This window comes from Myxocyprinus asiaticus, chromosome 34 (assembly GCF_019703515.2).
Source record: "Myxocyprinus asiaticus isolate MX2 ecotype Aquarium Trade chromosome 34, UBuf_Myxa_2, whole genome shotgun sequence".
Lineage (NCBI taxonomy): Eukaryota > Metazoa > Chordata > Actinopteri > Cypriniformes > Catostomidae > Myxocyprinus > Myxocyprinus asiaticus.
In genome coordinates, this window is record NC_059377.1 from 19,945,886 (window position 1) to 19,970,330 (window position 24,445).

The 24,445-nt window shown below is 38.8% G+C and overlaps 2 protein-coding genes across 5 annotated transcripts in view; both read right to left on the bottom strand.

The window, feature by feature from the left end:
* The window catches only part of LOC127425022 (protein tyrosine phosphatase type IVA 2-like), a 59,654-nt gene extending 43,299 nt beyond the window's left edge, over window positions 1-16,355 (bottom strand). Inside the window, exons 1-2 of one of the 2 annotated variants that reach the window (XM_051670614.1) lie at window positions 16,229-16,313; window positions 15,292-15,399 (exon numbers count right to left, since the gene is read on the bottom strand). The gene's annotated coding sequence lies outside the window, so the exon portion shown is untranslated. Of the gene's footprint in view, window positions 1-15,291; window positions 15,400-16,228 lie in introns of both variants that reach the window. The other variant, XM_051670613.1, reaches the window with a different exon arrangement.
* A 1,874-nt stretch (window positions 16,356-18,229) lies between these two features.
* The window catches only part of LOC127425505 (collagen alpha-2(VIII) chain-like), an 81,784-nt gene continuing 75,568 nt past the window's right edge, over window positions 18,230-24,445 (bottom strand). For all 3 annotated transcript variants that reach the window (XM_051671573.1, XM_051671572.1, XM_051671574.1), the window contains exon 3: window positions 18,230-21,588. In XM_051671573.1, coding sequence (XP_051527533.1) covers window positions 19,676-21,588 — 1,913 coding nt within the window. In that variant the 3' untranslated portion in view covers window positions 18,230-19,675. The remainder of the gene's footprint in view (window positions 21,589-24,445) is intronic.

Sequence of the window (24,445 nt, forward strand, 5' to 3'; positions counted from 1 at the left end):
GTGCTAGGAAAATGTACATCATCCAAGATATCAGTGCACTGGAAAGAGGGAAATGTGCTCCCAAAGCCAGGGGCTCAGTGCAGTGCTAACCTCACTCTTCAGACAAGGCAATAAGGTACAGCCAGAAGCCATCATCATTCTTGTGTTTTGCTTTGCCATGGTCACAATGTTCCTCACAAAACAGGGAGCCATTTTGGGTGGGACAAAATTCAATAAGGTAGGCTATATGTTTCTATGTGCCTACATCTTTTATCTTCCCCGACATGTCAAAAAATTACTAGAATAAAATGGCCAAATAATAGGTTTCATGCTTTGGAAATGCAGTAAAATGAACCACATTTCCAAATACACCATGCAAGTTGCCTCTGTCAAGTTAGATGCGGTGAATACAGCCTACATGTATTAGGCTTACACTACCCCATAACATTTTCTAGGCCTATATCAGCACTGAAATGTTTAATTTCTTCAAGAATAAAAGCTAAAATCAAGTTCTTCATAAACAGTAACTCTTTAACTCTTTTATATTTATTAGAGGTGTGAATCTTTGAGAGAGGTAGACCAATATAATGGTTTTTACCAATTTATCAGTGCTGATAATTGCTTTTTGGAACGGTTATTGGCAAAATCTGTCGATAGTTGCCGACAAATTTTTCATCCTTTAGTCATTTCAAAATAAGAGTCCACAGTGTGTTTCAAGCTTGTTTATACTTAAGTCCGTCGTTATGCACCACATCTTAATTCTTTGGGGGTTATTATTGGGATTTTGGTTGAACAAAAAAATGCATCTGGGATTTTACTCATTTTTGACTCTTTGCCTGCCATAAAAAAACAAACAAAAAAAATTAAGAATAAGACATTTTTTGACATTCTATATATAAGCTTTAAAACTACTGGCCAATTAATCAGTTATCAGCCTTTCCCACCACCTTAGTTATTGTATTGGCCAAATCCACTTTCGGTCAGCCTCTATTCTTTGGGTTGTAAGTGAATCGATTAGATTCACGATTTATAGGCTTTTGATTAGATTAAAAACCATTCAATTCGATTTGATACAAAATTTAATTTGATTCGATTAAAGATCTTATTCTGCATTTTTTCCCCAATGCATTTATATTATTAAATACTTTCCCTAATGTGTCTTTAAGGGATAGTTAACCTAAAAATGTAAATTCTCTCATCATTTACTCACCCTCAAGCCTTCCAGATGTGTATGATTTTCTTCTGCTGAACACAAACTAAGATTTTTAGAAGAATCTCCACTCTGTAGGTCCATACAATGCAAGTGAATGGTGGCCAGAACTTTGAAGTTCCAAAAAGGAGATAAAGTCTGCATATAAGTAATCCATAAGAATCCAGTGGTTTAATTGATGTCTTCTGAAGTGATCCAGTTGGTTTTGGGTGAGAACAGACTAAAATATAACTCCTTTTTCACTGTATAACTCGCCACTGCGGTCTCTAAGCAGGATCATGATTTCAAGCTCGATTACACTTCCTAGTGTTTGATGCATGCACAGAGCACTAGATGGCGCTATAGATAGTATAATCGAGCTTGAGATCATGATCGCCAAGGAGACTGCTGTTAAGATGTACAGTGAAAAGGAGTTACTTTTTGGTCTGTTCTCACCCAAAACTAACTGGATCACTTCAGAAGACATTGATTAAACCACTGAAGTCTGATGGACTGTGTTTAAGCTGACTTCATCTGCTGTGTAGATCTGTCTTTGGACACACAATACACAGAACGAGTCAAACCAAAATTTACTGTGAACACAGTAAAAAAGTAATGAATTTCAGTGCTGAACTTCTGCACCAATATTAGGGATGGGCATTTTGGTCATTCTGTCTACTCGAGTACTCAGTGGGGGTGGGGGGCACATAGACATGTACAAATACAGTATGTACATATGTCATACATCTTTGGCTGCTGCATTGTGTCTTATTGTTCCAACATCTATTCATTAACATAGGCTGTTATAATGTAGTCTGTTACAATAAGTAAAAAAATATATATTCAAAATATAATGCATAATATTTTGTCATTGTGAAGACTCGGTCAATTCAATAAAACAAAGCTCAGAACGTACATCTCTGTTCTCCCTTTAGGTTACCGTAATAAGCTTAATAAACATGCACCACTGTTTCTGAACTGTGTATCTGCAAATCGTGTTGTCCACGACACCATAATCATCGTGTTAAGTTGAAAATAGCTGCATTCTGTTACATTCAGCTGTGCTCCATCTAGATGTTTGAAAGAAAGATTTCACCTTGTGTGCGTGTGTGTGCACGCTTCTCCAGAGGGTAGAGCTCTGTCTCTGCCCCGGACATAGTCACGCTGCACTCTGTTGGAGTTTGTTGCTGTGGTGATTCATGCTTCCTCCCATTTAACTTGGAATTTTAAACTTCATACTGGGAAAACTGTAATGGAACACCACTTTATGTTGGACTTACAACTTGTGCAGAAATCTTCAGCTCTGATTTTGGTGAGATGCAGGTACAGTATGTTACGCAAAAATGTCGGCACCGAGGAAGATTTACAGTCAATGACAAACCTTCACTTTTATTAAATAATATACATTAATCAGTCAAAGTTTCTACATTATATGACAATAAAACCTGTTTAGCAAACATGTGCAGAGACAGATGTTCAAAACATGGTGGAAACTTTTTGATTATCGTAATCCCTGTAGAACAAACGTTAGCAATGCAGCATCGTTTATCGGTTTGGTTGCTATGAGAAGTCTCTGTTGACAATCAAGGAACTGCTGAAAATGACAATGTAATCAATCTCAAAATTAAAAATAAGGCCCCTCTTTGATACGTAGTGTATAGTTGTCAGGTAGTTGTCACTGAATTTCGAATTCAGTGAAAAGTCACAACCATTTTCATTTTCGATCATCGTTTTCATAAACGATCATTGCTGTCACTTCCGAGTACTCGAGTCCATCCCTAACCAATATACTAAACCACTGGTAAATGATATCTGAAAATTTAACAGCCAGTGGCTAATCACAGACATTTTTTGTCACATAGCACAACATTTTGGTCATGTATGCCAGTGATTTAAGCCTGGTACACACTGTACGATTTTGGCCACGATTCTGCCGTCTGAGACAAATTTCAGGAATCCTAAAGGATTTCTGTCATCATAGGGCAAAATCGGCAATCTTACAACATTCAGTATAACATGTTCACCAAGGCCGATTAATAGCCTTTGTGATGATCTTTGGGCTCCGATGAAGTTCTGGCTGTGTCAGAAATTTAGCATCGTAGCCGTATCGTGTGACTACTATTATGACGGCCAGATGAGATATTCTGCTCCTCTCGCACCCCAATTCATTTGGAAAGAAACCTGCTCCGTGTTTGCACCAACATAGCAACATTTCTGCCCAGTTATCACTCCAAGCTCTTTCAATGTTTTTTCTTTTCATTTTATATAAAAAGTTTTAATAAATAAATGAGCAGAAAATACTTGGAGAAAAGTGTAACACTTCAGTAATATGAAAGCATTATTCCCTGAATTAAACAAATACAGAGCTTACAAAACGAAAATAACATGTTTAACATGTTTCTCAACACGTTTTTTTCTTTAAATTGCTCATGCATTTTCTTTACAACTTTATTTTAATTACTATTTTACTTTTAATACATTTACTTTAAACGTCTGTAAACTTTAGTTAAGATTCACACCACTCTAAAAAAAAATATAAAATAAATAAATAAATTATATTGGTAAGTATATATTGGAAGTTTTAATCCAAATCAGCAGATACAGTTGGATACAATTACAGAAATCTATGTAGTGTTTGTGCTTCATCCATAGAGAATTTGCAAGAGTGATATATTATCAGCCTATATGAATTTTCGAAATTTTGCGTGGCCTAGGTTACTAAGAGGAGAAAGACCCACCTTTTTTGTTTTCCCATATGTGAACGGAAAAGTTTGTCATTTTTCGGGCCACAATTCTTTTTACTTCCACAATTAATATTTGCTTGTGGTAGCTCATTATTACTGTAGGCTACCTCCCGCACTCGCGTTCATTCTCAACATCTGTAATTTTTTGGTATTTGTGATCAGGCTGTCTTATTATAGGCCTATTTGACAAAATCCACCTTTCTTTTTATATGTTAGCCTATGCTCATGATGGAGTGGTATTGGAGCAATGGAAATGCTGATGTCCTGTCTTTCAGAAAAAAAAAAAAAAAAAAAAATGTTCCTCCGTGACGGGCAAATCTCACCGTTTCACTTCTATTCTGCAATGCTCCTGTAACGTGAGTCACATTCACTGAACGGGACGATTGGGACCACAGTCAGCTACAATGTGTATCGTACTGTCTAACGATGTTGCAGAGTGTGCCATGGCAATATCAATGCGTTCATATCGCACAGTCTGACAAGCAACTATCTTCAAGGACTGTACAAATCCTACAGTGTATATAGCGGGCTTTACTCGCATCGATCTTGGGATATAAGAATCGATATTGTGGGGATCGTTCAAATAAAGTGAAATCACGATGCATAGGAAATACATATTTTTACCCACCCCTGTACAAACCTTAAGAAAAAAAAAAAAACTTTCCTATACAAACCACCATATCAGTGCATTAAATAAGCAAGGAAGACAAGAAGTGGCTTAGTGGAAACACTAAGAGGAAGGAGACTCTTGTAAATGCTGCTAAAATCTTGCCAACTTCCTTTCAAGTTGAAGCTTACACTAATGTGACTGTAAACCTAATGTGACTCAAACAAGGAAGACACAGTTAATGTCATTTAACAGACATCTTCAGGATTATGCAGCTTGTATCAAAACCATGTAAAGGGAACAGATGTCTGTCAGGTCAAGATGAGACTGAAGAGCAGCATCATGCTTATTGTCATCAAGGAGCTAGCTGCTCTCCAGCTAGCAGCGTTTCCCATTAATTACCTAGATTGTGGCGGCATAATTTTTCCTGCCACAGTTTTATAATGAAACAAAAATATTTTTACACTTCTCATAACAACATAAAAGATCTCTAACATTGTGTTTTGGCAAAGCATCTCTCACTCCCAGTCTGTCAAATAATAACAGTAGAATATACAGGTGGTTTTACACGATTGTGTGTGTGTTGTATGGGTATGTACAACTCTATTCAATCTAGAACTAAGTAGGTATATACGGGAGGGGGGTGAGACAAAAACAATTAAAATACATTTTTTATATATAAATATTATACATACATACATACATACACACAAACATACACACAACCAATGTGTTTATGATTAAATTACTAGTAGAGCACAAAATTGTTTAGAGCACAGAGTTCTTCATAGGTCTAGCCTCTTAATTTTGCTCTCAAAGTGCACCAGATTGATGCATTTAATTTTAAAATGTACAAAATTTTATTCTGGGGGAGCATGCCACCGTATCCCCATAAAGGGTCTGAGGTCCACTCACCACAGTCTCACAAAATCCTGTGGGAAACACTGAGCTAGGCTTGTAATGTTGGCTCAAAAAGTAAAACAGCCCTTTCAATATTCCACATACAATCTGCAACAACAGTAGGAGGACTGGGAGTCATGCTGTTGCCAGTTGTGTAGATGTTTTGAAAAAGCCTGCAGTGAGGGACAGCTCAATCCATGCTTGTTAACAAGCTGTGGACTGCTGCTACCACTGACATTTAACATGCTAGCAGTAAGAGTGGCTACTGAAAACCTTGTTCATCCAAAATGCCAGTATGGCTAAAAATGCCATGCTTGATTAGGATGGTTGTATAATTTCATTATTAATTGCAGCTTTTCAGCCCACACGTGTCACAGTCTTTATGTTGAGGCTTAGTTAACAATAGGAAGAGCCTCTATGGACCTCTGTTCTTGCCAAAAGTAACTCATTACTCACTAGAGACTCAAGTCTCTAGAGCAAAGCAGCACCATGCAGAAGGTCCTTGCATTACCTCCAATGAGTATACAGCCTTTCTATATAACAGCAGCTACAACGTATTTACAATAGGTTGTGGTTAATTAAATGCACATTAAAAGGAATATTCCAGGCTCAATACAAGTTAAGTTCAATCGACAGTAGACCTGTCGCGATTATTAAATAACCGTCTGATCTTTGCTCTAACCAGGGTGCATTTGTTTGTCACTCAGTTGTGCTCCGAGCGTCACTGAGTCGTACCGCGGATGTCAACCAGAGCAGCTTCAGTCCGGAAGAGCACGTGAAGCACTCTAATGTGCACGCTGTCACGCCAAACTCCTGCGAAAACAAATACAATCTTTGATAGTGAATACAAAGCACTCCGGCTTCACTTTAAACAATCGCGTAAAGGCAAATGTTCCTTGTCATAAAGGGTTCATATACACAGTGTAAATGCCACAGAGTGATAAAGAGGACACGCATGCTTACTCTGTTTTTGTGGAGTGATAAAATTATGAAACGAAATCTCAAAGGTTTTGCTTCATGAGAAATAAGGTCTTGTGAAAAAAAATTTAGGACAGAAATAATTTACTACTGTATAATATACTGTAAAATAATATTCATATATATTTGATATTTATAGAAAAAAGTTTTATCTGAGTTTCAAAAACAAGTGTAAAATGTAAAATTTACCCAAAATAATGTTGACCAAAAAGATACATATTTCAAAGTATTTAGAAACATTGATATTTAAAACATTTACATGTCAAATTTTAAAGCCTTAAAAGGAAATCATATATCCCTATTTTATGGTTTGATTTATATATTTGAAGTTAAATATGTAAAGACGACAAAGGAATAGTTCACCCAAAAATGAAAATTTGCTGATAATTTACTCACCCTCAGGCCATCCAAGATGTATCAGAGTTTCTTTCTTCATCAAAACAGAATTCAAGATTTTTAGGATTTCATTTCAGGCCTCCTCCTCTAAACAATGTGAGTGAATGTACTCCATTTTTTGACGGTCCAAAATGCATATTTAGGGTGCATCAAAATAATCCACATGACTCCAGTCGACAAATAAAGTTCTTCTGAACCCAAACGATTGATTATTTTTAGAAACAAAACAATACTGGTGGGGGGGGGGGGGGTCACGTGATGCCATACGAGAAGCAGACATGTGAGTGACTAGCTCTGCGCACTTTGCTAGTTTTTAATTATTTTCATGTTTAATCCGGTGAGATTTGATACACCCAGTTACATATTTGCTCTTTGAGGTAAATATGGCAAAGAAGTCAAAATCCTCAGACTCTGGAGACATTAAAAGACACTTACGTGCTCTAGCTGAAACCTCTGATGGGCCTGTGAGCCGGGGACTCTAGTTGGACGGCACGTCGGACGATGAAATCCAGCGTCAACTGTTCAATATCTCTGTGATGCTGACGAAGGTTGTTGCTGACTTGGAGGATCTCGCTGTAATAAGTCGATCGATTACGGTGATGGAAACAAAATTCTCTGAGTTGGTCACAAGAGTCGCAGATTTTGATAAACGAATCGATTATTTGGAATCATCAGAAAGGGAATTATCCGCTAATCCGCCCGCGTCCAAAACAGACTTGGAAAACATTTTGGAAACATTGGAAGATCTTGAAAATAGAAATCGAAGGAACGAATTGTTGGAATTCCTGAGCATGAAGAGGGCAGAGATATGGTGAAATTCCTGGACGAGCTCTTCCCGAGTCTGCTCGACATAGGCTATAAATTGGAAATCGAGCGAGCTCAGAGTCCCGGCTGGCAGATCTGCTGAGGGAGACAGGCCCCGATCAATTCTGGTCAAATTTCTGAGATCACCCGATAAAGATGTTGTGTTGCGCCAGGCGAGGAGCAAATGAAAGCTTTCTTGGAAGAATCACAATATTTTCTTGTTCCCGGACTTTGCAAATTCGACGAGAGAAACGTGATAGGTTCAAGGAATGTAAGAAACTCTAACATCAACAGAAGATCGCTTTTGCACTGATGTATCAGGCCAAACTGAGAATAGACACCAAAGATGGCCGCAAAGTATTTTTATGCCCCAAAAAAGGACTGTCCTTTATAGAAACTATGGGTGAGTAAACCACTGCATGTTACTTAAGTGAGTGGACTGACTCGCTGTACATAACTCGACTGTTTAAGGAAGCTGGCCGCCATTTTTGTTTCTTTTTGCGTTGGCTCCGCCTAGCGGCTGAAGTTTGTTTTGTGGAATGACTCCAAGAAACTTTTGCATTGATGGAATATCGCTTTTACACTGAAGTTAACGGCCAGATTGAGAATGGACACTATAGATGACCGCAAAATATCCACATGCCCACACAAAGGATGTCTTTTATAAAGCTGACGGACTGAGTAAGTTATGATGTATTTTTTTTTTTTTTATGTGAATTTGACTCTTGATCATCCGAGGAACCGGGATGTCTATTTTGTTTCTTTTTGTGCTGGCGGCTGGAGCTTGTTTTGTGGAATAACCCCACTTCGGGACAGTTATGGATGAATCTGTTCGTTCTTTGTACTTATGACTCTTGTTGGCTGGAGTTTGTTTTTGTAAAGTATTTTCACGGGACACTGGAATGATTTTGTCATCTGCTGCACTCATAACAGCCGGCTCACTGGACACTTGAAATACTTGTTTGTCTTTCCAAGGAAACTGAACAGCTTTATATCAGCTGGAGTTTGTTTTGTGGAGGAACACACCTTCAAGACAGTTCTGTGAATGAATCTACACATTCTTTGTTTGTTCTGCATGTTGGCTGGGGTCTGTTTTACAAAGTATTTTCTGTTATGTACTTTTGCCTCACAAAATCTGTATAGAAGCACCGGACTTGAGCAATCCGTTGGGAAAGTTGTCGCGGGGGTTCTTGTATGCGTACATGGACTCTTTGAGTTTAGAGGGATTGACGCCAGTTTGCGCTGTCGTGCGCGGGGTTAATGCGCACGTTTTTCTTTTTTCTGTTTGTTTTGTTCGAGGGGAAGATAAGGGTTTGACTGGTGCATTGATGTTGAAATGTGGTTGTAATCTTGTTTTTGTAACACAATTTATTTTTTCTATTATATCAAATGTCAGTTGTTAATATGAGTGGGATATCTTTCACCACATGGATTGTGAATGGGTTGGGGCACCCCATAAAAAGAAGTAAGGTTATTTATTTTCTTAAACGTAAGAAATATGATATAGTGTTTCTTCAAGAAACACATCTTTCCCCAAAGGAAGCTGAAAAATTTGGGAAGATATGGGGTGGGCATGTTTTCTTCAGTAAGAGTAGGGGGGTCATTATATTGATAAATAAACATCTGCAATTCAAATGTCTCAAACAGATTAAAGGTAAATCAGGAAGGGTTATTGTTCTAGCAGAAATTCAGGGGCAAAGGTTGATTTTGGCTAATATTTACGCACCTAACGCTGATGATCAGGGCTTTTTTATAGATCTTGAAGGGATGATGCAAGCCGCTGGCACCTCTCATGATATAATACTGGGAGGAGACTTTAATCTATTGATGGACACAGTCCTTGATCACAGTGAAGCAAAAGTGTGTAAGCCCCCTAGAGCAACGGTGACGCTTCACAGGATGTGTAAAAATCTTGGTCTTGCAGATGTTTGGCGACTTTTGAACCCATCTGGTAGAGACTATACATTTTTTTCATCAGTCATAAGATTTATTCTAGAACGTGGAGTTTTGGTTATTCAAGGCAAGACAGTCATATTTTGACTGAGCAAAAAAACTCTTGATTCTGAGATAACCTTGGAGGAACTTGACGAGGTAATTAAGGCCTTAACTACAGGCAAGGCTACAGGCAAGGCATAGATGGCTTTGCTGCTGAATTTTTTAGATCTTATGCTACAGAATTGGCTCCACTTTTGTTAGAAGTTTATTCGGAATCATTAAAGAATGGAAAGCTTCCACCAACCATGACACAAGCCCAGATCAGTCTGATTCTTAAAAAAGTCAAAGATCCAAGCGAGTGTAAGAGTTACCGTCCAATTTCTCTGATCCAGCTAGATGAAAAAGTTTGGCTAAAATTTTGACTAACCGATTAAGTTATGACATCTCTTATAGATCAGGTGGGGTTTATTAGGGGCCATAGCTCTTCTGACATCATTAGGCATTTTGTCAATATCATGTGGTCAGTGGCAAATGATCAGACTCCGGTCGCTGCCATCTCACTTGATGCCGAAAAGGCGTTTAATATGGTAGAATGGGATTATCTTTTTAAGATTTTGGAAATGTATGGGTTCGGGAGTATGTTTATTGGTTGGATCAAGTTACTTTATAGACACCCGGTAGCGGCGGAAGAAACAAATGGATTAAATTCAGATTATTTTACTCTGGATAGGGGCACCCGGCAAGGTTGCCCTCTTTCCCCATTATTGTTCTGTCTTGCCCTGGAACCATTAGCAGCCGTGATAAGAAAGGAGGATCATTTTCCAGGGGTGATGGCGGGAGGCGTGGCACATAAGCTTCTGCTTTATGGAGATGATATTTTTTTATTCGTCTCTGACCCTACTAAATCTATGCCTTGCCTCCACAGAATTATTAATTCCTATTCCAAATTCTCAGGATACAAAGTCAACTGGTCTAAATCCTAAGCTTTGGCTCTGACAGCGTACTGTCCATTAACGGCCTTCCAGCGGCCCAAACAGGGCATTAAGTATTTGGGTATTTTATTCCCAACAAATTTGTTCCGATTTAGTTAGAGCTAATTTTGACCCTTTAAGAAAAAGGATTTCGAGCGATGTAGACAGGTGGGCTTCATTACATTTATCGATGATTGGGAAGGTTAATGTTATTAAAATGAACTATATTCCAAAATTTAACTACCTGCTACAGTCTCTCCCTATAGATGTCCCCCTCTCTTATTTCAAGCAATTTGAGAGCATAGCGAAGTCTTTTATTTGGAGTGGCAAACGCCCCAGATTACATTTTAGTAAGCTACATAGGCCGATTGACAAAAGTGGGCTAGTCCTACCCAAGATTTTGTTTATTATTATGCGTTCGGTCTCAGACATTTGGCTCATTGGTCGCTTCCACCTGAAAGAGCCCCTCCCTGGTTCTGCATTGAACAAGAAGTTCTTGCCCCTATTTTGCCATTGCAAAGCCTTTCTGCCAATTTAACCAGAGAAGTTAAATCACACCCCGTTATTTCATATTTGCACTCAGTATGGACAAAAGTGTCCAGAGTGTTTAATTCAGATATTTATCTAAATGTTGCCTCGAGCCTATGGCTAAACCCCAAACTATGCATTAATAAGTCCCCTTTTTGTTGGTCGGAGTGGATTGCGAGGGGGGTTAATACACTCGGTGATCTTTATGAGAGTGGTGTGATGAGATGCTTTGAAAATTTGGTTCAATATTTTGGGATCCCCAGATCTCAGTTTTTTTAGGTATCTTCAGCTACGCCACTTGCTCTGTACTATTTTTGGGAATAGCATACACCCCCCTAAAGCAGCAGATACTCTGGGAGAGGTGATTTCTGCTTTTGGAAAAGGTCATGAGGCATCAGTGTATTACTCCCTGCTAATTCAGAGTCTGGGAGACGAAGTCTCAACCACTCTCAAGAGATTATGGGAGAAAGATTTAAACTTAGAATTGGAGGAGGGAGAATGGGCTAGGATTTAAAAAAACATAAAAACTGCATCTAGAGATGCAAGGGTGCACCTTATACAATTCAAGATTTTCAAGACATCGGTTCTATTGGACCCCCTCTAAATTGTATAGGCTTGGTCTTAAAGACACACCCACCTGCTGGCGATGCCAATCAGAGGATGGAGATATAACCCATATCTTTTGGGGGTGTGTTGAAATTCAAAAGTTTTGGTTAAAGGTGCAGAGTCTGGTGTGCGATGTGTTAGGCATTCAGGTATCATTCTGCCCCAGACTCTGTATCTTGGGTGATGGGGCGGTCAATGACACTGAAAGTAGACACATAAAGAGTTGGGTCTTAACTAGTGTCATGATCACCAGGCAGATCATTTTGAGGGGCTGGAGGTCGGTTGGAGTGCCCTCTTATCAGGAGTGGTGCTCAGAGATGGGAAGGGTGGCGGCCTTTGAGGAAGTAACATTCAGAGGAACGGGGAGGTATAAAGTGTTCGTGGAGAAATGGGGCGGGTATTTGTCATTTGTGGATATGTGATTATTGTTGTGTTTATTTTTTTGTGCATGTGTGTGTCTATGTCATTTGGGACCACTGTTATGTTGTTGGGGTTAGGGTGGGATTGGGAGGAGTACTAGTTGGGGTTAACTTTGATTCTACGTATATATGTTTTGTCTTATGAGTTACATATGTGAATCAATAAAAATTGTTAATCGGAGAAACAAAACAATACTTATATACTTTTTAACTACAAATGTTTGCTTCCGTACATCTCTGTGATGCACGCATGAGAGGGATGACGTAAGCTCTTTGGTAAGGTCACGCGTCACGTGGAGGAGGCAGGAAGCATGTCACTGTTTACAAGAGAATCTTGCACAAAGCGCCGTTCACAAACCAAAACAGTCCAAAACAATTTCAAAACAATATAAAATAAAAAATAATATCCAAATAATAATAAAAAAACATTACTGCAGTAAATAACCATCTTTTATTTCGAGCAATGCCGTTGCGTTATCTACTTGTGCTTTTTCTTCAGCAGAAATATATAGGCTATATGACTGTCAGGAATTCAAGCCACACAAGTTGTAGTTAGTGAAACCAAGGGTGAGAGCTTTTACTGAGATTCACAGGATTTACACAGTGAGACAGTGAAGTGGCGTGAAGGTGCGTTATTTATGCAGGCAGTGATGAGCGAGTGAATTGAGTGCAGGTGCGGTGAATTAGAAATCGGGTGATGAGGAGCAGAGCGCTGAGGGAGGTGCAGAGCTCGAGGGAGGCATGACAATGACAAAGTTTTCACACATACCCGAGTTCGCTGGAAAAACAGCACGGGCACAGCCGATGAATTCAGATATCGACCCTTTGTTTCTTTCGATGGTCTGAAATCCTCAGGGGTAAAATGTTCACTGCACACCCTCCAATATTTGAGAGAATGTAGGGGTGTACTGAGATCCAGGTTCAGCACGATAAGCCAGAGCTTCAATCACTCATGATCACGTGTAGGCAATCGATGTGTAATATTTTCCCCGGCGTGCATTTTCTTTGGGGTTTCTGAAGGTTGAAGCATCCAGGATACACACATCAAATGACCATTTTGAACAATACACTTATACAAATACAAATCTACAGCAAAGACAATTAAACTTTTGTACAGCACTGCTCTTGTAAACAATGACACGCTTCCTGCCTCCTCCTCCACGTGACGTGTGACCTTACCACCGAGCTTACGTCATCCCTCTCATGAGCGCACGTCACAGATGTACGGAAGCGAACATTTGTAGTTAAAAAGTATATAAGTATTGTTTTGTTTCTAAAAATAATCAATCGTTTGGGTTCGGAAGAACTTTATTTGTCGACTGGAGTCGTGTGGATTATTTTGATGCACCCTAAATACGCATTTTGGACCGTCAAAAAATGGAGGACATTCACTTGCATTGTTTAGAGGAGGAGGCCTGAAATGAAATCCTAAAAATCTTAAATTCTGTTTTGATGAAGAAAGAAACTCAGATACATCTTAGATGGCCTGAGGGTGAGTAAATTATCAGCAAATTTTCATTTTTGGGTGAACTATTCCTTTAAGGTGTATGAAGCACACTTGCACCTTAAGAAATATGACAATTTATATGATAATTAATCGTGAAAGACCTAAAACAGACAATTAATAGACATAATCGCAATTATTTGTTCGAAAATTAATCGTCAGCCAAATTTCATAATCATGACAGCCCTAATCTGCAGCATTTGTTGTGTATTACCACAAAAATTAATTTTGACATCCCTCCTTTTCTTTTAAAAAAAAATAAAAAAATTTATATCTGGGTTACAGTGAGGCACTTACAATGGAAGATCCAAAAGTCGTCTATAGCCACAAGCGTAAACAAAATGCGTGTTAACAATTTTAATGTGATAAAATCACTTGCTAACCTTTTCTGTGTAAAGCTATCCAATTTTACAACTTGGTTGCCATTACAACGTAACACTTTAAACCCTAAAACACCCGGAAAATGACAATATAAAACAAGTTACTGCTCAATTAATTCAAGTTTAAACAGAAGAATTAAAGTGTGTTCATAAAATAAATTTCTGCAAAAATTGGCCCCATTCACTTCCATTTGTAAGTGCCTCACTGTAAACTCATTTTTTTCTTTCTTTTTTTAAAGCAGGGACGAGTCAAAATATATATGCTGTTGATTGAGTTACAATGTATTGAACCCAGAATATAATATTCCTTTAAGAACTCAGGTCAGAAATCAGCACAGGGAGGATAAAATGACCTGACTGCACACAGACATTCCAAAAAAATAAAATAAATAAATGCATGCATGCAAGACCCGCAATGCATATGAAAAGATATGAAACGGTCTTGAGTTTAGCCTTGGTAAGTTATTCTGTAAAGATTTTGACACTGTATATACATTTTGAATTAGACTACATAGACTGAAAGCTCTATTTTCAGGAAATGCAACCACATCATTTGTCAACTAGCTTTGATTTAAGAAGAATCCAATAAAAACAAACAGGACACTTTAGAATAACCAAGTTGGCCCCTTAGAAAATGCACAGAAAAAATCTGAAGGAAATAGATCACGGTCACATGAAAACTATCAAAGACTGTTTACTGAAGTTGCTTTAAAAATGGTCCTAATGTGGCAAAGACAAACATTCAGTCATCAACTTTACCAATGACATGTCCATTTCACTACATGACATTAAATTATTCAATGAGAGAAATAGGTCACAATGTTTTCAACAAAGGCTTATTTAAGCTACCTTGCCAATAAACGTGACCACACAAAGTGATTCATTCAATAATTCTATGTAGATAAGATATGGCCAATGGTTCGAAACAATAAAAAGCAACCTTGTCAGTGACTCCAAACAACTAAAAACTCGTCATATCATGTCATAAAACAAAGGCATAATAAATGAACATTTGGAGATGCAGCTTATCTCATATCCTTATAAGATCCAGACACCTACTGAAACATGTCCTGACATGCTCTCACCTGGCCATCTTACAAACAGCATGAAATTTTGGCAGGGGTGCCTGCTGCATGTGCCGTCCCAAAGACAACAAGGCCACTGACCAATACCGTTACAACAGTTTCCTTGTAATGATTACACAGTAGCAGGATGAAATAGGTAAAGCGTGAAGCCAGGTGACTCATCAAATACTACACACATGACACATGTGATTAATGAACACCTTTCTCGTTAAGTGCTACTTATTTTTCTAACCGGTTTAATTCAGTTTACCCCCCTTTCACCTCACCTGTACATTTAAACACTACATGCGTGCCACATAGTTCACTACGCACTTCAGGGCTCATGATGGATCATCAGCTTACAGTTTAACCACGTGCTGGATACGGGAAGTGGCCTAAAACACAGGTCGAGCATGTTTCAAAGGGTTACAATAAGTAAGAGTCGCAGTTAAAATACAACAAATATGAATATTTGAAGAAACAAATGTCCAAACACGTGACTTGGCAAGGTTTCCAGTTCATGTCTGTCTGTCAGGGCTCGTGTGGCGAAATGTGAGCACCTGGCATACTATCCATCAAGCCAATAAAACCAGGAACATTCTAGATTTTCTTTTAGATAAAGTGGTGTCTATCTGACTGAACTCCGTTGATAACATTAGCTCGCTGGCTAACAATTCAATATAATCCTCTCTTGACCGGACAACCGACCGAATACAGCTAACGGTGGAAAAAAATATCAAATAACCATTATGTATTATGTTAAAGACACGTTTCAGACAGTCAACGTTCTAATTAGCTTACTGAATAATTCAAATTAAGGCGGGAACAAAAACAGCCTGAGTAACTTCTTGATACAGTCTCTGGCTTGTGGTGAGACTGCTAGCGAGCTGCTAGCCAGGGATGTCCAGGACAGTTAGACAGCTTCAGTTTAACACTAATCTCTTCATTTATCGACAACACATGTACGCCACGGGTCACGAATGAGCATTAACCGTCCCTGACCCCGTTACGAATACCGTTAAGCCATTAAAACAAGCATAAATGGTGTGTTAGGAGTTTCATTTAAACGTACGCGGGCAAATGGCTGCCACCCTCACGAGCTCCTTCACCGGCTGAAGCGCGAGCTCTCACAGCTGCACAAGAAATGATCACACAAACGTCTCGTGACATCGTCTTTTTTGCTATAAAGGAGTCCAAAGATGCGAAGTAGTGAGCTATACTTACAAAGAACGGGCCAAACATTGAAATCCCTTGGCAATCCCCGGAGAAAGTGGACGTAGAGGGCGAAGTCGTATTTCTCGTCCTCTCAGTGACAACTGACTTGAGATCAACTGGAGGGGGAGGAGTCAGTCAGCGACTGCGTCACCTTTGCGCAAGAGCCTGTTGACGTTTTACGAGGACTTTTTCCAATACATGTTTTAAAAAGTAAATAGTCTTTAAAATAAGCAAGTATCTTATCATTAAAATAATAAATCAATTTAGCAACTATAATAACTGATCATTTGTTTGCTGGTTAAAGTATTATGTATTTAATCTTAGTGTACATTTTGTTCAGTGATTTAAAAATGTAGGCTTCCGTATCAAATGCATATGGTGTGTTGAAAAAAAAGTTAATGGTTCGAATGAATTGAGTGCTTATTGATGCAGTTAACCACCTAATCATTTTATTCTTATTTTTATTTTATCTTTATTTTATTCTAATCTGATAATTACATAGCTGGTATGAAATTAAAAGATGGATTTGTATTTAATTTTATTTATTTATTTTTTTTTTTTTTTACCAATCTTTATATACCCATCTTTATGTAAAACGATGCCTAGCGAGATTGAAATGGATTTACACTCCCCCTAGTGTTAGTCAGACTGATATTTTTGAATACACTGAATATGCTAAATAATTATGTGACTGTCACACGTGCTTCACTCCAACAAAACATAACAAAATCAGCTTTGTAAATATGTGGACGTATTGATTTCATATAGTCTGCCACCATGATTTTGATATGAGATTTCACCCCGAGTCAGGGTTGTCATCAGGGCCAGGGGTCACCAGGAATACCGTCCCGGGGCCTTGCCTCAAGTATATGAACTGAATTTAAGATATCAAATGAGATGAATATCTGACCTGTCTACATCCTATCTAGAATTAACAGCTCCCTTGTTCTTTTTAGTTAAGGAGAACAACAAAAATACACCCTTGATCAAGAAAGTCTTTATTGTTGTTGAATCAGTACTGTCAAGGACTTGCAGATTTTGTATGATCTGACAAAATATGTTCAATCAAAGAGTGCATTTAATATCCAAAATGGATTGCATAAAGTGAATGCAATAGCCATGTACAAGACAAAGGTCCTTTAGCTTGGTAGGTAGATTACAAAAAAAGAAAAGTAAAAAACAATAGTAGTGTGTTGACAACAATGCTCCTAACCCCCCAGTGTTATTACATATAAGGTTATTTGTATGTTCATGTTTGTTTTGGTTGGAAATTCTTATTGAATTATCACAAATGTATAAATATGCCTTCATTAAGTTCATGTGCAAATGGGATTGGTTGTTTCTTTAAATTTGATTGATAGTGAACAAATATCCCTTGGAACAGAATCAAGGATTTCTTCTTCGTTTGTTTTGAACAGCAAAAGGAAGCAACAAAGTCAAAGCATTTTTGAGATATCGCAGCACAATTAATTTTAAAAATACTCAATCCATTGCACACAAACAATTTACACTTATCATAGAAAATATTGCTCACAGTGTTAATATACAATAAGGAAGATATCAGATACACCTCTATAAGTGAAAATTGAAATAGGAAAGGACTGTTGCCAAAGCTGCATACAAAAGTGACTGAAAATTCCATCTGAAACAACAATTATGTCATCTAAATGTTGCACGCTCAATATTGACACTCTTTTGGTCTGATTTAGGTTTCATCATCCTACATATTGGCCTCAATAATTTTTTTAAAAAGTAAACAGAATTATTTCTTTTAAATATCCAGGCAATATTTCACTACAGGCAACTTATGTTGATGTGATACTCTGTATATAGAACAGTGACAAACTTTTTGTCAAATTCATTCCTTTACTTTGACAACCACCACACCACTGTGACACTCAAAACCAACATTCAACTGGTGTACCATGATGAAGAGGGACTTCAAGTGTCATATGACATTTTCACATCAGAAAATGTGTGGAATAATTTCTTTGAGTATGTTTATATTCTAACTTTTTTTTTTTTTTTTTTTTTTAAAAAGCCATCAGAGGGATGCTATCAAAGTATGATGAATCCAAATTCAGCCGCCTCATAAATGTATCATATTTTGTCACTTTTCAAGAGGTTAGGTGACATTGCGATCATGCTGGTGTCAGTCATGTCGGTGACAATCCAGGCAGTGTAAGTCTATTTCAAAAGCATGTAAAAAAAATCAGTTAAATGTAAATAAGAAGTCAATCTATGCAGGAAACAAACAGTTTCTAAATGCAACAGAGCTGAGACTCCAGCTAATAGCATGAAATGTCTCTTAGTTTTATACCAAATGTTACTTGTCAGTAAGGCACAAAACATTTCACTTCACTGAAGAAAAAGTCAAGATCATATGAGTGCCGTTGTAAAAGCAGCAATGAGGAAAAATATGAGAGAATTGATTTGTTGAAAGAAATCAGATGCTGTCTTCATACTCTCAACCCATTAGTAGTCCATTACTCACCAACATACTGTAGGCTATACTAGGATTTTGATGAAAAGCTAACCACTGAACATCAGCTTTGGCAAGTTTTGATTTTAAGAGTATGGAATTAGAGTAACAGAAATTACATATTTGTTTTGTTATTACAGGCACTGTTGTACAGCAGTCCTCTTGAGGCCTTCAGGATCACTATGGATTTAAACCTGGCACATATCCAAAAATGAACTCTTAAAATCATAAAGTAATTTTCTTCTTAAAGACTCTCAGACACAATGTTCTCCATGTAGTTGTCACAGGAACAGACAGATTAATACACAATTGCTGCTTTAACACAGTAAATCTAACAAAATATACTGTATCCCTAATGACTAAGCAGATTCACCGGTCTAGCATTAATAAGAAAAACAATATGGAACTGAGGATTATTCTTTAAATTACATGTATTTACTGAATACAAACAATGTTTGTGTGAAATGTCTGCATTCTAAAATGTAAAATGTGGCATTGATAAAGTAGCCTAGCTGTGTATCCGAGGGACATAGAATGTTGTTTCAACCAAATTTGACTGCAACCAGGGGAACACGCCGCCCCAGTGTCAACATGATGAAACTCAAAGGGAGTCAGAACATTTGGCAAAGTGTGCAGTCACATGGGTACATCTTAAAATGGTTACAATGTACTTAATAGTCTGATTCCAATAAACAACAACAACTACAACAACATCAATAAAATAACACCATTATAACAATATCAACAAAAATAATATAACAGTTATAATAAAATTATAATATAGGCAGAAAATAACAACAATTAAAAGTAAAACAATGATCAAATAAGACATTTGAAAGAGAGAGCATAAATTCTCCATCCTCTGCATTGAACTCGGCCTCTCTGTCGTTCAGTAAGTCTTTCCTGTCAACTAGTTGCTGTTATTATAGATGTTACTGCAGGGCACTTGTGCAAGGATTTTGCAGGATGGACCGTTATGTGGGGCACAGGAGGAACCCTGAGAAGGATGAATGGATGTACTCAGTGGAGTAGAGCCCATTTGCTTGGTCAGAGGGCATCTGCACCCATACCTGGTCATTCTCCTTCAGCTCGAGTACTGCACTACCTGATGCCTGGTCCATATAGCCCTTCTTGTATTCATCATAGGTGTATGTGGCTGGCACATTGTTTTTGTACAGTGCCACCCACAGGCTGGTTCCTTTTACATGTACATGATAAGCAAAATAGTAGACTCCAGGCAGTGGGCTTGTGAAGATGCCAGTGGCAGGGTTGTAAGCATTTTGCCCATTGTACAGAGTCCTGTCAAATTTGATAGGCATACCAGATGGTGGAAATGGTGTAGTCAAAATGGCAGTAAAAGCAGGGGCCACCGAGGCCGAGAGCTCAGCCTGACCAAATTGTGGTTTCTCACCATTTGGCTTCGGAACTGATTCCCCGCCAATACTTGGCCCTTGAACTGCTAACTGCTTTATATCACCGTTAGATGGGCCAGGGGGCCCAGGAGGTCCAGGTGGACCTGGAGGGCCTTGCATACCATTAAGTCCAGGAGTGCCAGGTTTTCCTGGAGGTCCTTGTGGACCAGGCATCCCCTTGTCTCCAGGCTTTCCTATTCCTTGGGACCCTGGTGGACCTTGTTCACCTTTCAACCCTGGAATACCCTGTGGTCCCATATGACCAGTGGGGCCTGGAAGTCCAGGAATCCCTGATGTGCCCCGTGGCCCAGGGGGTCCTGGGATCCCATTCTCACCCTTTGAACCTGATGCTCCAATTAAACCAGGATTTCCTGGTAAACCAATGTGACCTGCTTCACCTTTAGGCCCAGTTTTGCCCATTGGACCATTAAGACCCGGAGGGCCCTTATCCCCTGGGAGGCCTGGCTTTCCTGCTAGCCCACTGGGACCCTGATCTCCTCTTAATCCTGGCAAGCCTGGAGGCCCTTGGGGGCCAATCTCTCCCTTCAGACCAGACATACCATGTTTCCCTGGAAGACCTATAGGGCCTTGTGGTCCTGGAAGCCCTGGCTGTCCAGTTGGCCCCATATCTCCTGGTAGACCTTCCATCCCAGGTTCTCCTTTGTCACCATGGGCTCCTTGTAATCCAGGAGGACCTCTGTCTCCTTTCTGTCCTAAAAGCCCTGGTTTACCATAACCTGGAGGTCCAGGAAAGCCAGGTGCTCCTCTGAGGCCAGCCTCACCCTTTGGGCCTATCAATCCAGGATTACCAGGAATACCATCAAGCCCATTCTTTCCCAAACCAGGTGGGCCTGGCTGTCCTTGTAGCCCAGGAGGACCTGCTTCCCCCGGGACACCTTGGTCCCCTGGTGCTCCTTGATTTCCCTTTGGCCCAGATGGCCCAGGTAGCCCATCAAGCCCCGGTTTACCCAACCCAGGGGCACCTGGAGCTCCTGGAGGTCCTTGAAAGCCATTTGGCCCCCTGGGGCCTGGTAGACCTGGCTTTCCATTGCCATTTTCCCCTTTGAGTCCCTGTTCTCCAGGAAGCCCACGTCCTCCTTTCTGCCCTGGTTCACCTCTTGACCCTGGAGGGCCTCTATTCCCAGGTAACCCTGGTTTACCATTCAATGACAGACCTGCTGGCCCAGGCTGGCCTGGCTGACCTTGCAGTCCCCGTGGACCTGGCTCTCCACGAGGTCCGGCCTCGCCATTGACTCCTGGAGGTCCTTTAGGACCTACTTTTCCTGGTAAACCTGGTAATCCTGGCTTTCCAATTCCAGGGAATCCTGCTGGCCCCTGAGGACCTGGTGGACCGTTGAGACCGGGCTTTCCTAAACCTGGTTTCCCTGGTAGTCCAGGAGGCCCAGGAGATCCCCTTGGTCCAGGCTTCCCTTGAGGACCTGGCTCCCCTTTTATGTCCATCATTGGTGGAAACTCTGTAATAATAATAAAACAAAACAAATTATGGGACCTGTTTGATTATCTTCATAGTTAATATCCAAATCCACCAGTTCTAACAGCAGCTCATTATATACAAAGCTACCTGCTTAAGAAGATTTTGAAGACTAGAAGGCACCATGGAAAATTTTATTGTCAGTGACTAAGGTGGCAATGATAGCCTTATTGCTCTCTCCAAACATTTCTCTTTAAGACAATACAAATAGCTTAGTTTCAAGTAAGGGTGTAGTAAGTGGGATTACATTTATTCGTTGTGCTTTACTGCACATTACCTCATGCTCTAGGGTCTGCTTAATGGCAGCTAACCAGTCATGAATGCCTACAGGGCAAAATGTGTTTATGGACAAAACATAAACAAAGGACAATGACAAGATTCTCAACAGCATTTGACCTCAGAGGAATTTTAGCATGGGAAATATAATGATGACATTTGACAATAATGTACCACCATGCAACTTGTCCACCTGACGTCAACTTGGAGAAAGAGTATGCAGTCATGTTCAAGAAATATCTCACATAGGGTTATTCATATAGAGAAATCCATACCTAATCTTTACCTGGTAAACATCAATATGTGCTTCAGTCTTTTCCCTCCAAAAACCATTTAAAAAGCTGATGGATAACTATTAAATCAAATTTCTAAGTAATTTATGTAAGGACTTCATTTAAAGCTTCACACATTATTTAACACCCTTTTTTTTTTAATGACCAGAGAAGCAATGACTCGTATACTCCAGAATTCCCTAAATAGTAACTTTATTGATTGATAATTTGAAGGCTGTGTTTATCATTCAACACTTCAGCACTGGAACATTTGGGAAAGCATTAGGGCACACATCGCTGTGAGCATGCAGCGCCTTTTAAAGGCTTAACTTGATTTAGCATTAAGGGCTGCACTTAAAAGTTTTCCTCACATAGTCACAAACATTCTACTCACCACATATGTAGTTGTTCGATTTGTATTGGTTCCTTAAATGTGATTTGTGAGTTTAACGTGCAGCCTTTAGTGCTAAATAAAGTTTTGCGACCTTGCTCTATGATCGTAAAGTACATTGCTATAAGCTATTTGAATGGATAGGTTTGCTGATGCTCTTCTATTTATTGTAAACACTAAAGTAGTTTAATTTTGCAAAATGTATTTGAACTATATAATAAAACATAAAACCAAGTGGCATTCTTTTAAAGAAAAAACCACCCCAAACATTTTCAAGCAAACCACTTCACAAAAAAGCTTGTTAGGTTTCAATTAATAAACAACACACATTGTTCAAAAGGAAGGCAAAAAGGATTTGGACACTTTCTGGTTGCCAAATGTAAGCATGTCTATAGTTAATGTGCTCTGCAAGTAAGAGTACTTGGAATATCAGGCATCCTCTTTATACAACCACACACAAAAACAAAAATTAAAATAAATAAATAAATAAATAAATAAATAATAATAATTATATATATATATATATATATATATATATATATATATATATATATATATATATATTTTTTTTTTTTTTTTTTTAAATCACCTTGACAGCAGTTGCTTAAACGTCATGGGATAAATGGCTCAGAAATGTAAAGTTAAATCTGACAAAAGCTCCAGGATAATTTGTTTACAGATAACAATGTTTTTGATATGTTGTATAAAAGCAATGACATTTATACATGTTCAAATTTGACTGAAGTGTCTAAATACTTTTTGAAGCCACTGAATTTCACATTCAGAACCATAACATCGTTAGAAGAAAAACAAAACTGTACTATAAGCGCCCTCAAGTGGTACAATAATTTATAGCATAGACCTACAGTCTCAAAAAGTTTTGTGAAAGGGTTGAGATCAATATTGTAGATTTAAATGTACAAAATGACATGTAATAAGTTCTGAAAAGTCTTTTATAACTCACTCTTTTTTTTATTCATATTGCAGGAGTAAAAAACTCTTGCAAAAGCACCGTAAGCCTAAGTAGATCGTAAAAACCATTGGCGCCAATGCTTTTGGGAAACTCAGCCCTGAACAATAAAAATAAAGGGGGTTGTTATCTATTAATGTTATATCATATACCAGTACTTTCAATCATCTATCTATCTATCTATCTATCTATCTATCTATCTATCTATCTATCAACAGTATAGAGTGCATTCAGAAAGTATTCAGACCCCTTAATTTTTTTTCACATTTTGTTATGTTGCAGCCTAGTGCTAAAATGCTTTAAATGATTACTTTTTTCACATCAATCTACACTCCATACCTCATAATGACAAAGCAAAAACCATATTTTTAATAAATTTGTAAATGTATTAAAAAGAAAAAAACAGAAATATCACATTGACATAAGTATTCAGACCCTTAACTCAGTACTTAGTTGAAGCACCTTTGGCAGTGATTACAGCCTCAAGTCTTTTTGGGTATGATGCAACAAGCTTTGCAAACCTATATTTGTGGATTTTCTGCAGATCCTCTCAACCTCTGTCAGGTTGGATGGGGACCGTCGGTGGACAGCCATTTTCAGGTCTCTCCAGAGATGTTCGATTGGAGTCAAGTCCGGGCCCCGGCTGGGCCACTCAAGGACATCAACAGAGTTGTCCCCAAGCCACGCTTGCATTGTCTTGGCTGTGTGCTTAGGTTAATTGTCCTGTTGGAAGGTGAACCTTCAGCCCAGTCAGAGGTCCTGAGAGCTCTGGACCAGGTTTTAATTAAGGATATCTCTGTATTTTGCTGCATTCAGCTTTCCTTCAACCCTGACCAGTCCCTCAGACCCTGCCGCTGAAAAACACCCCACAGCATGATGCTACCACCACCATGCTTCACCGTTGGGATGGTTTTGCGCAGGTGATGAGCGG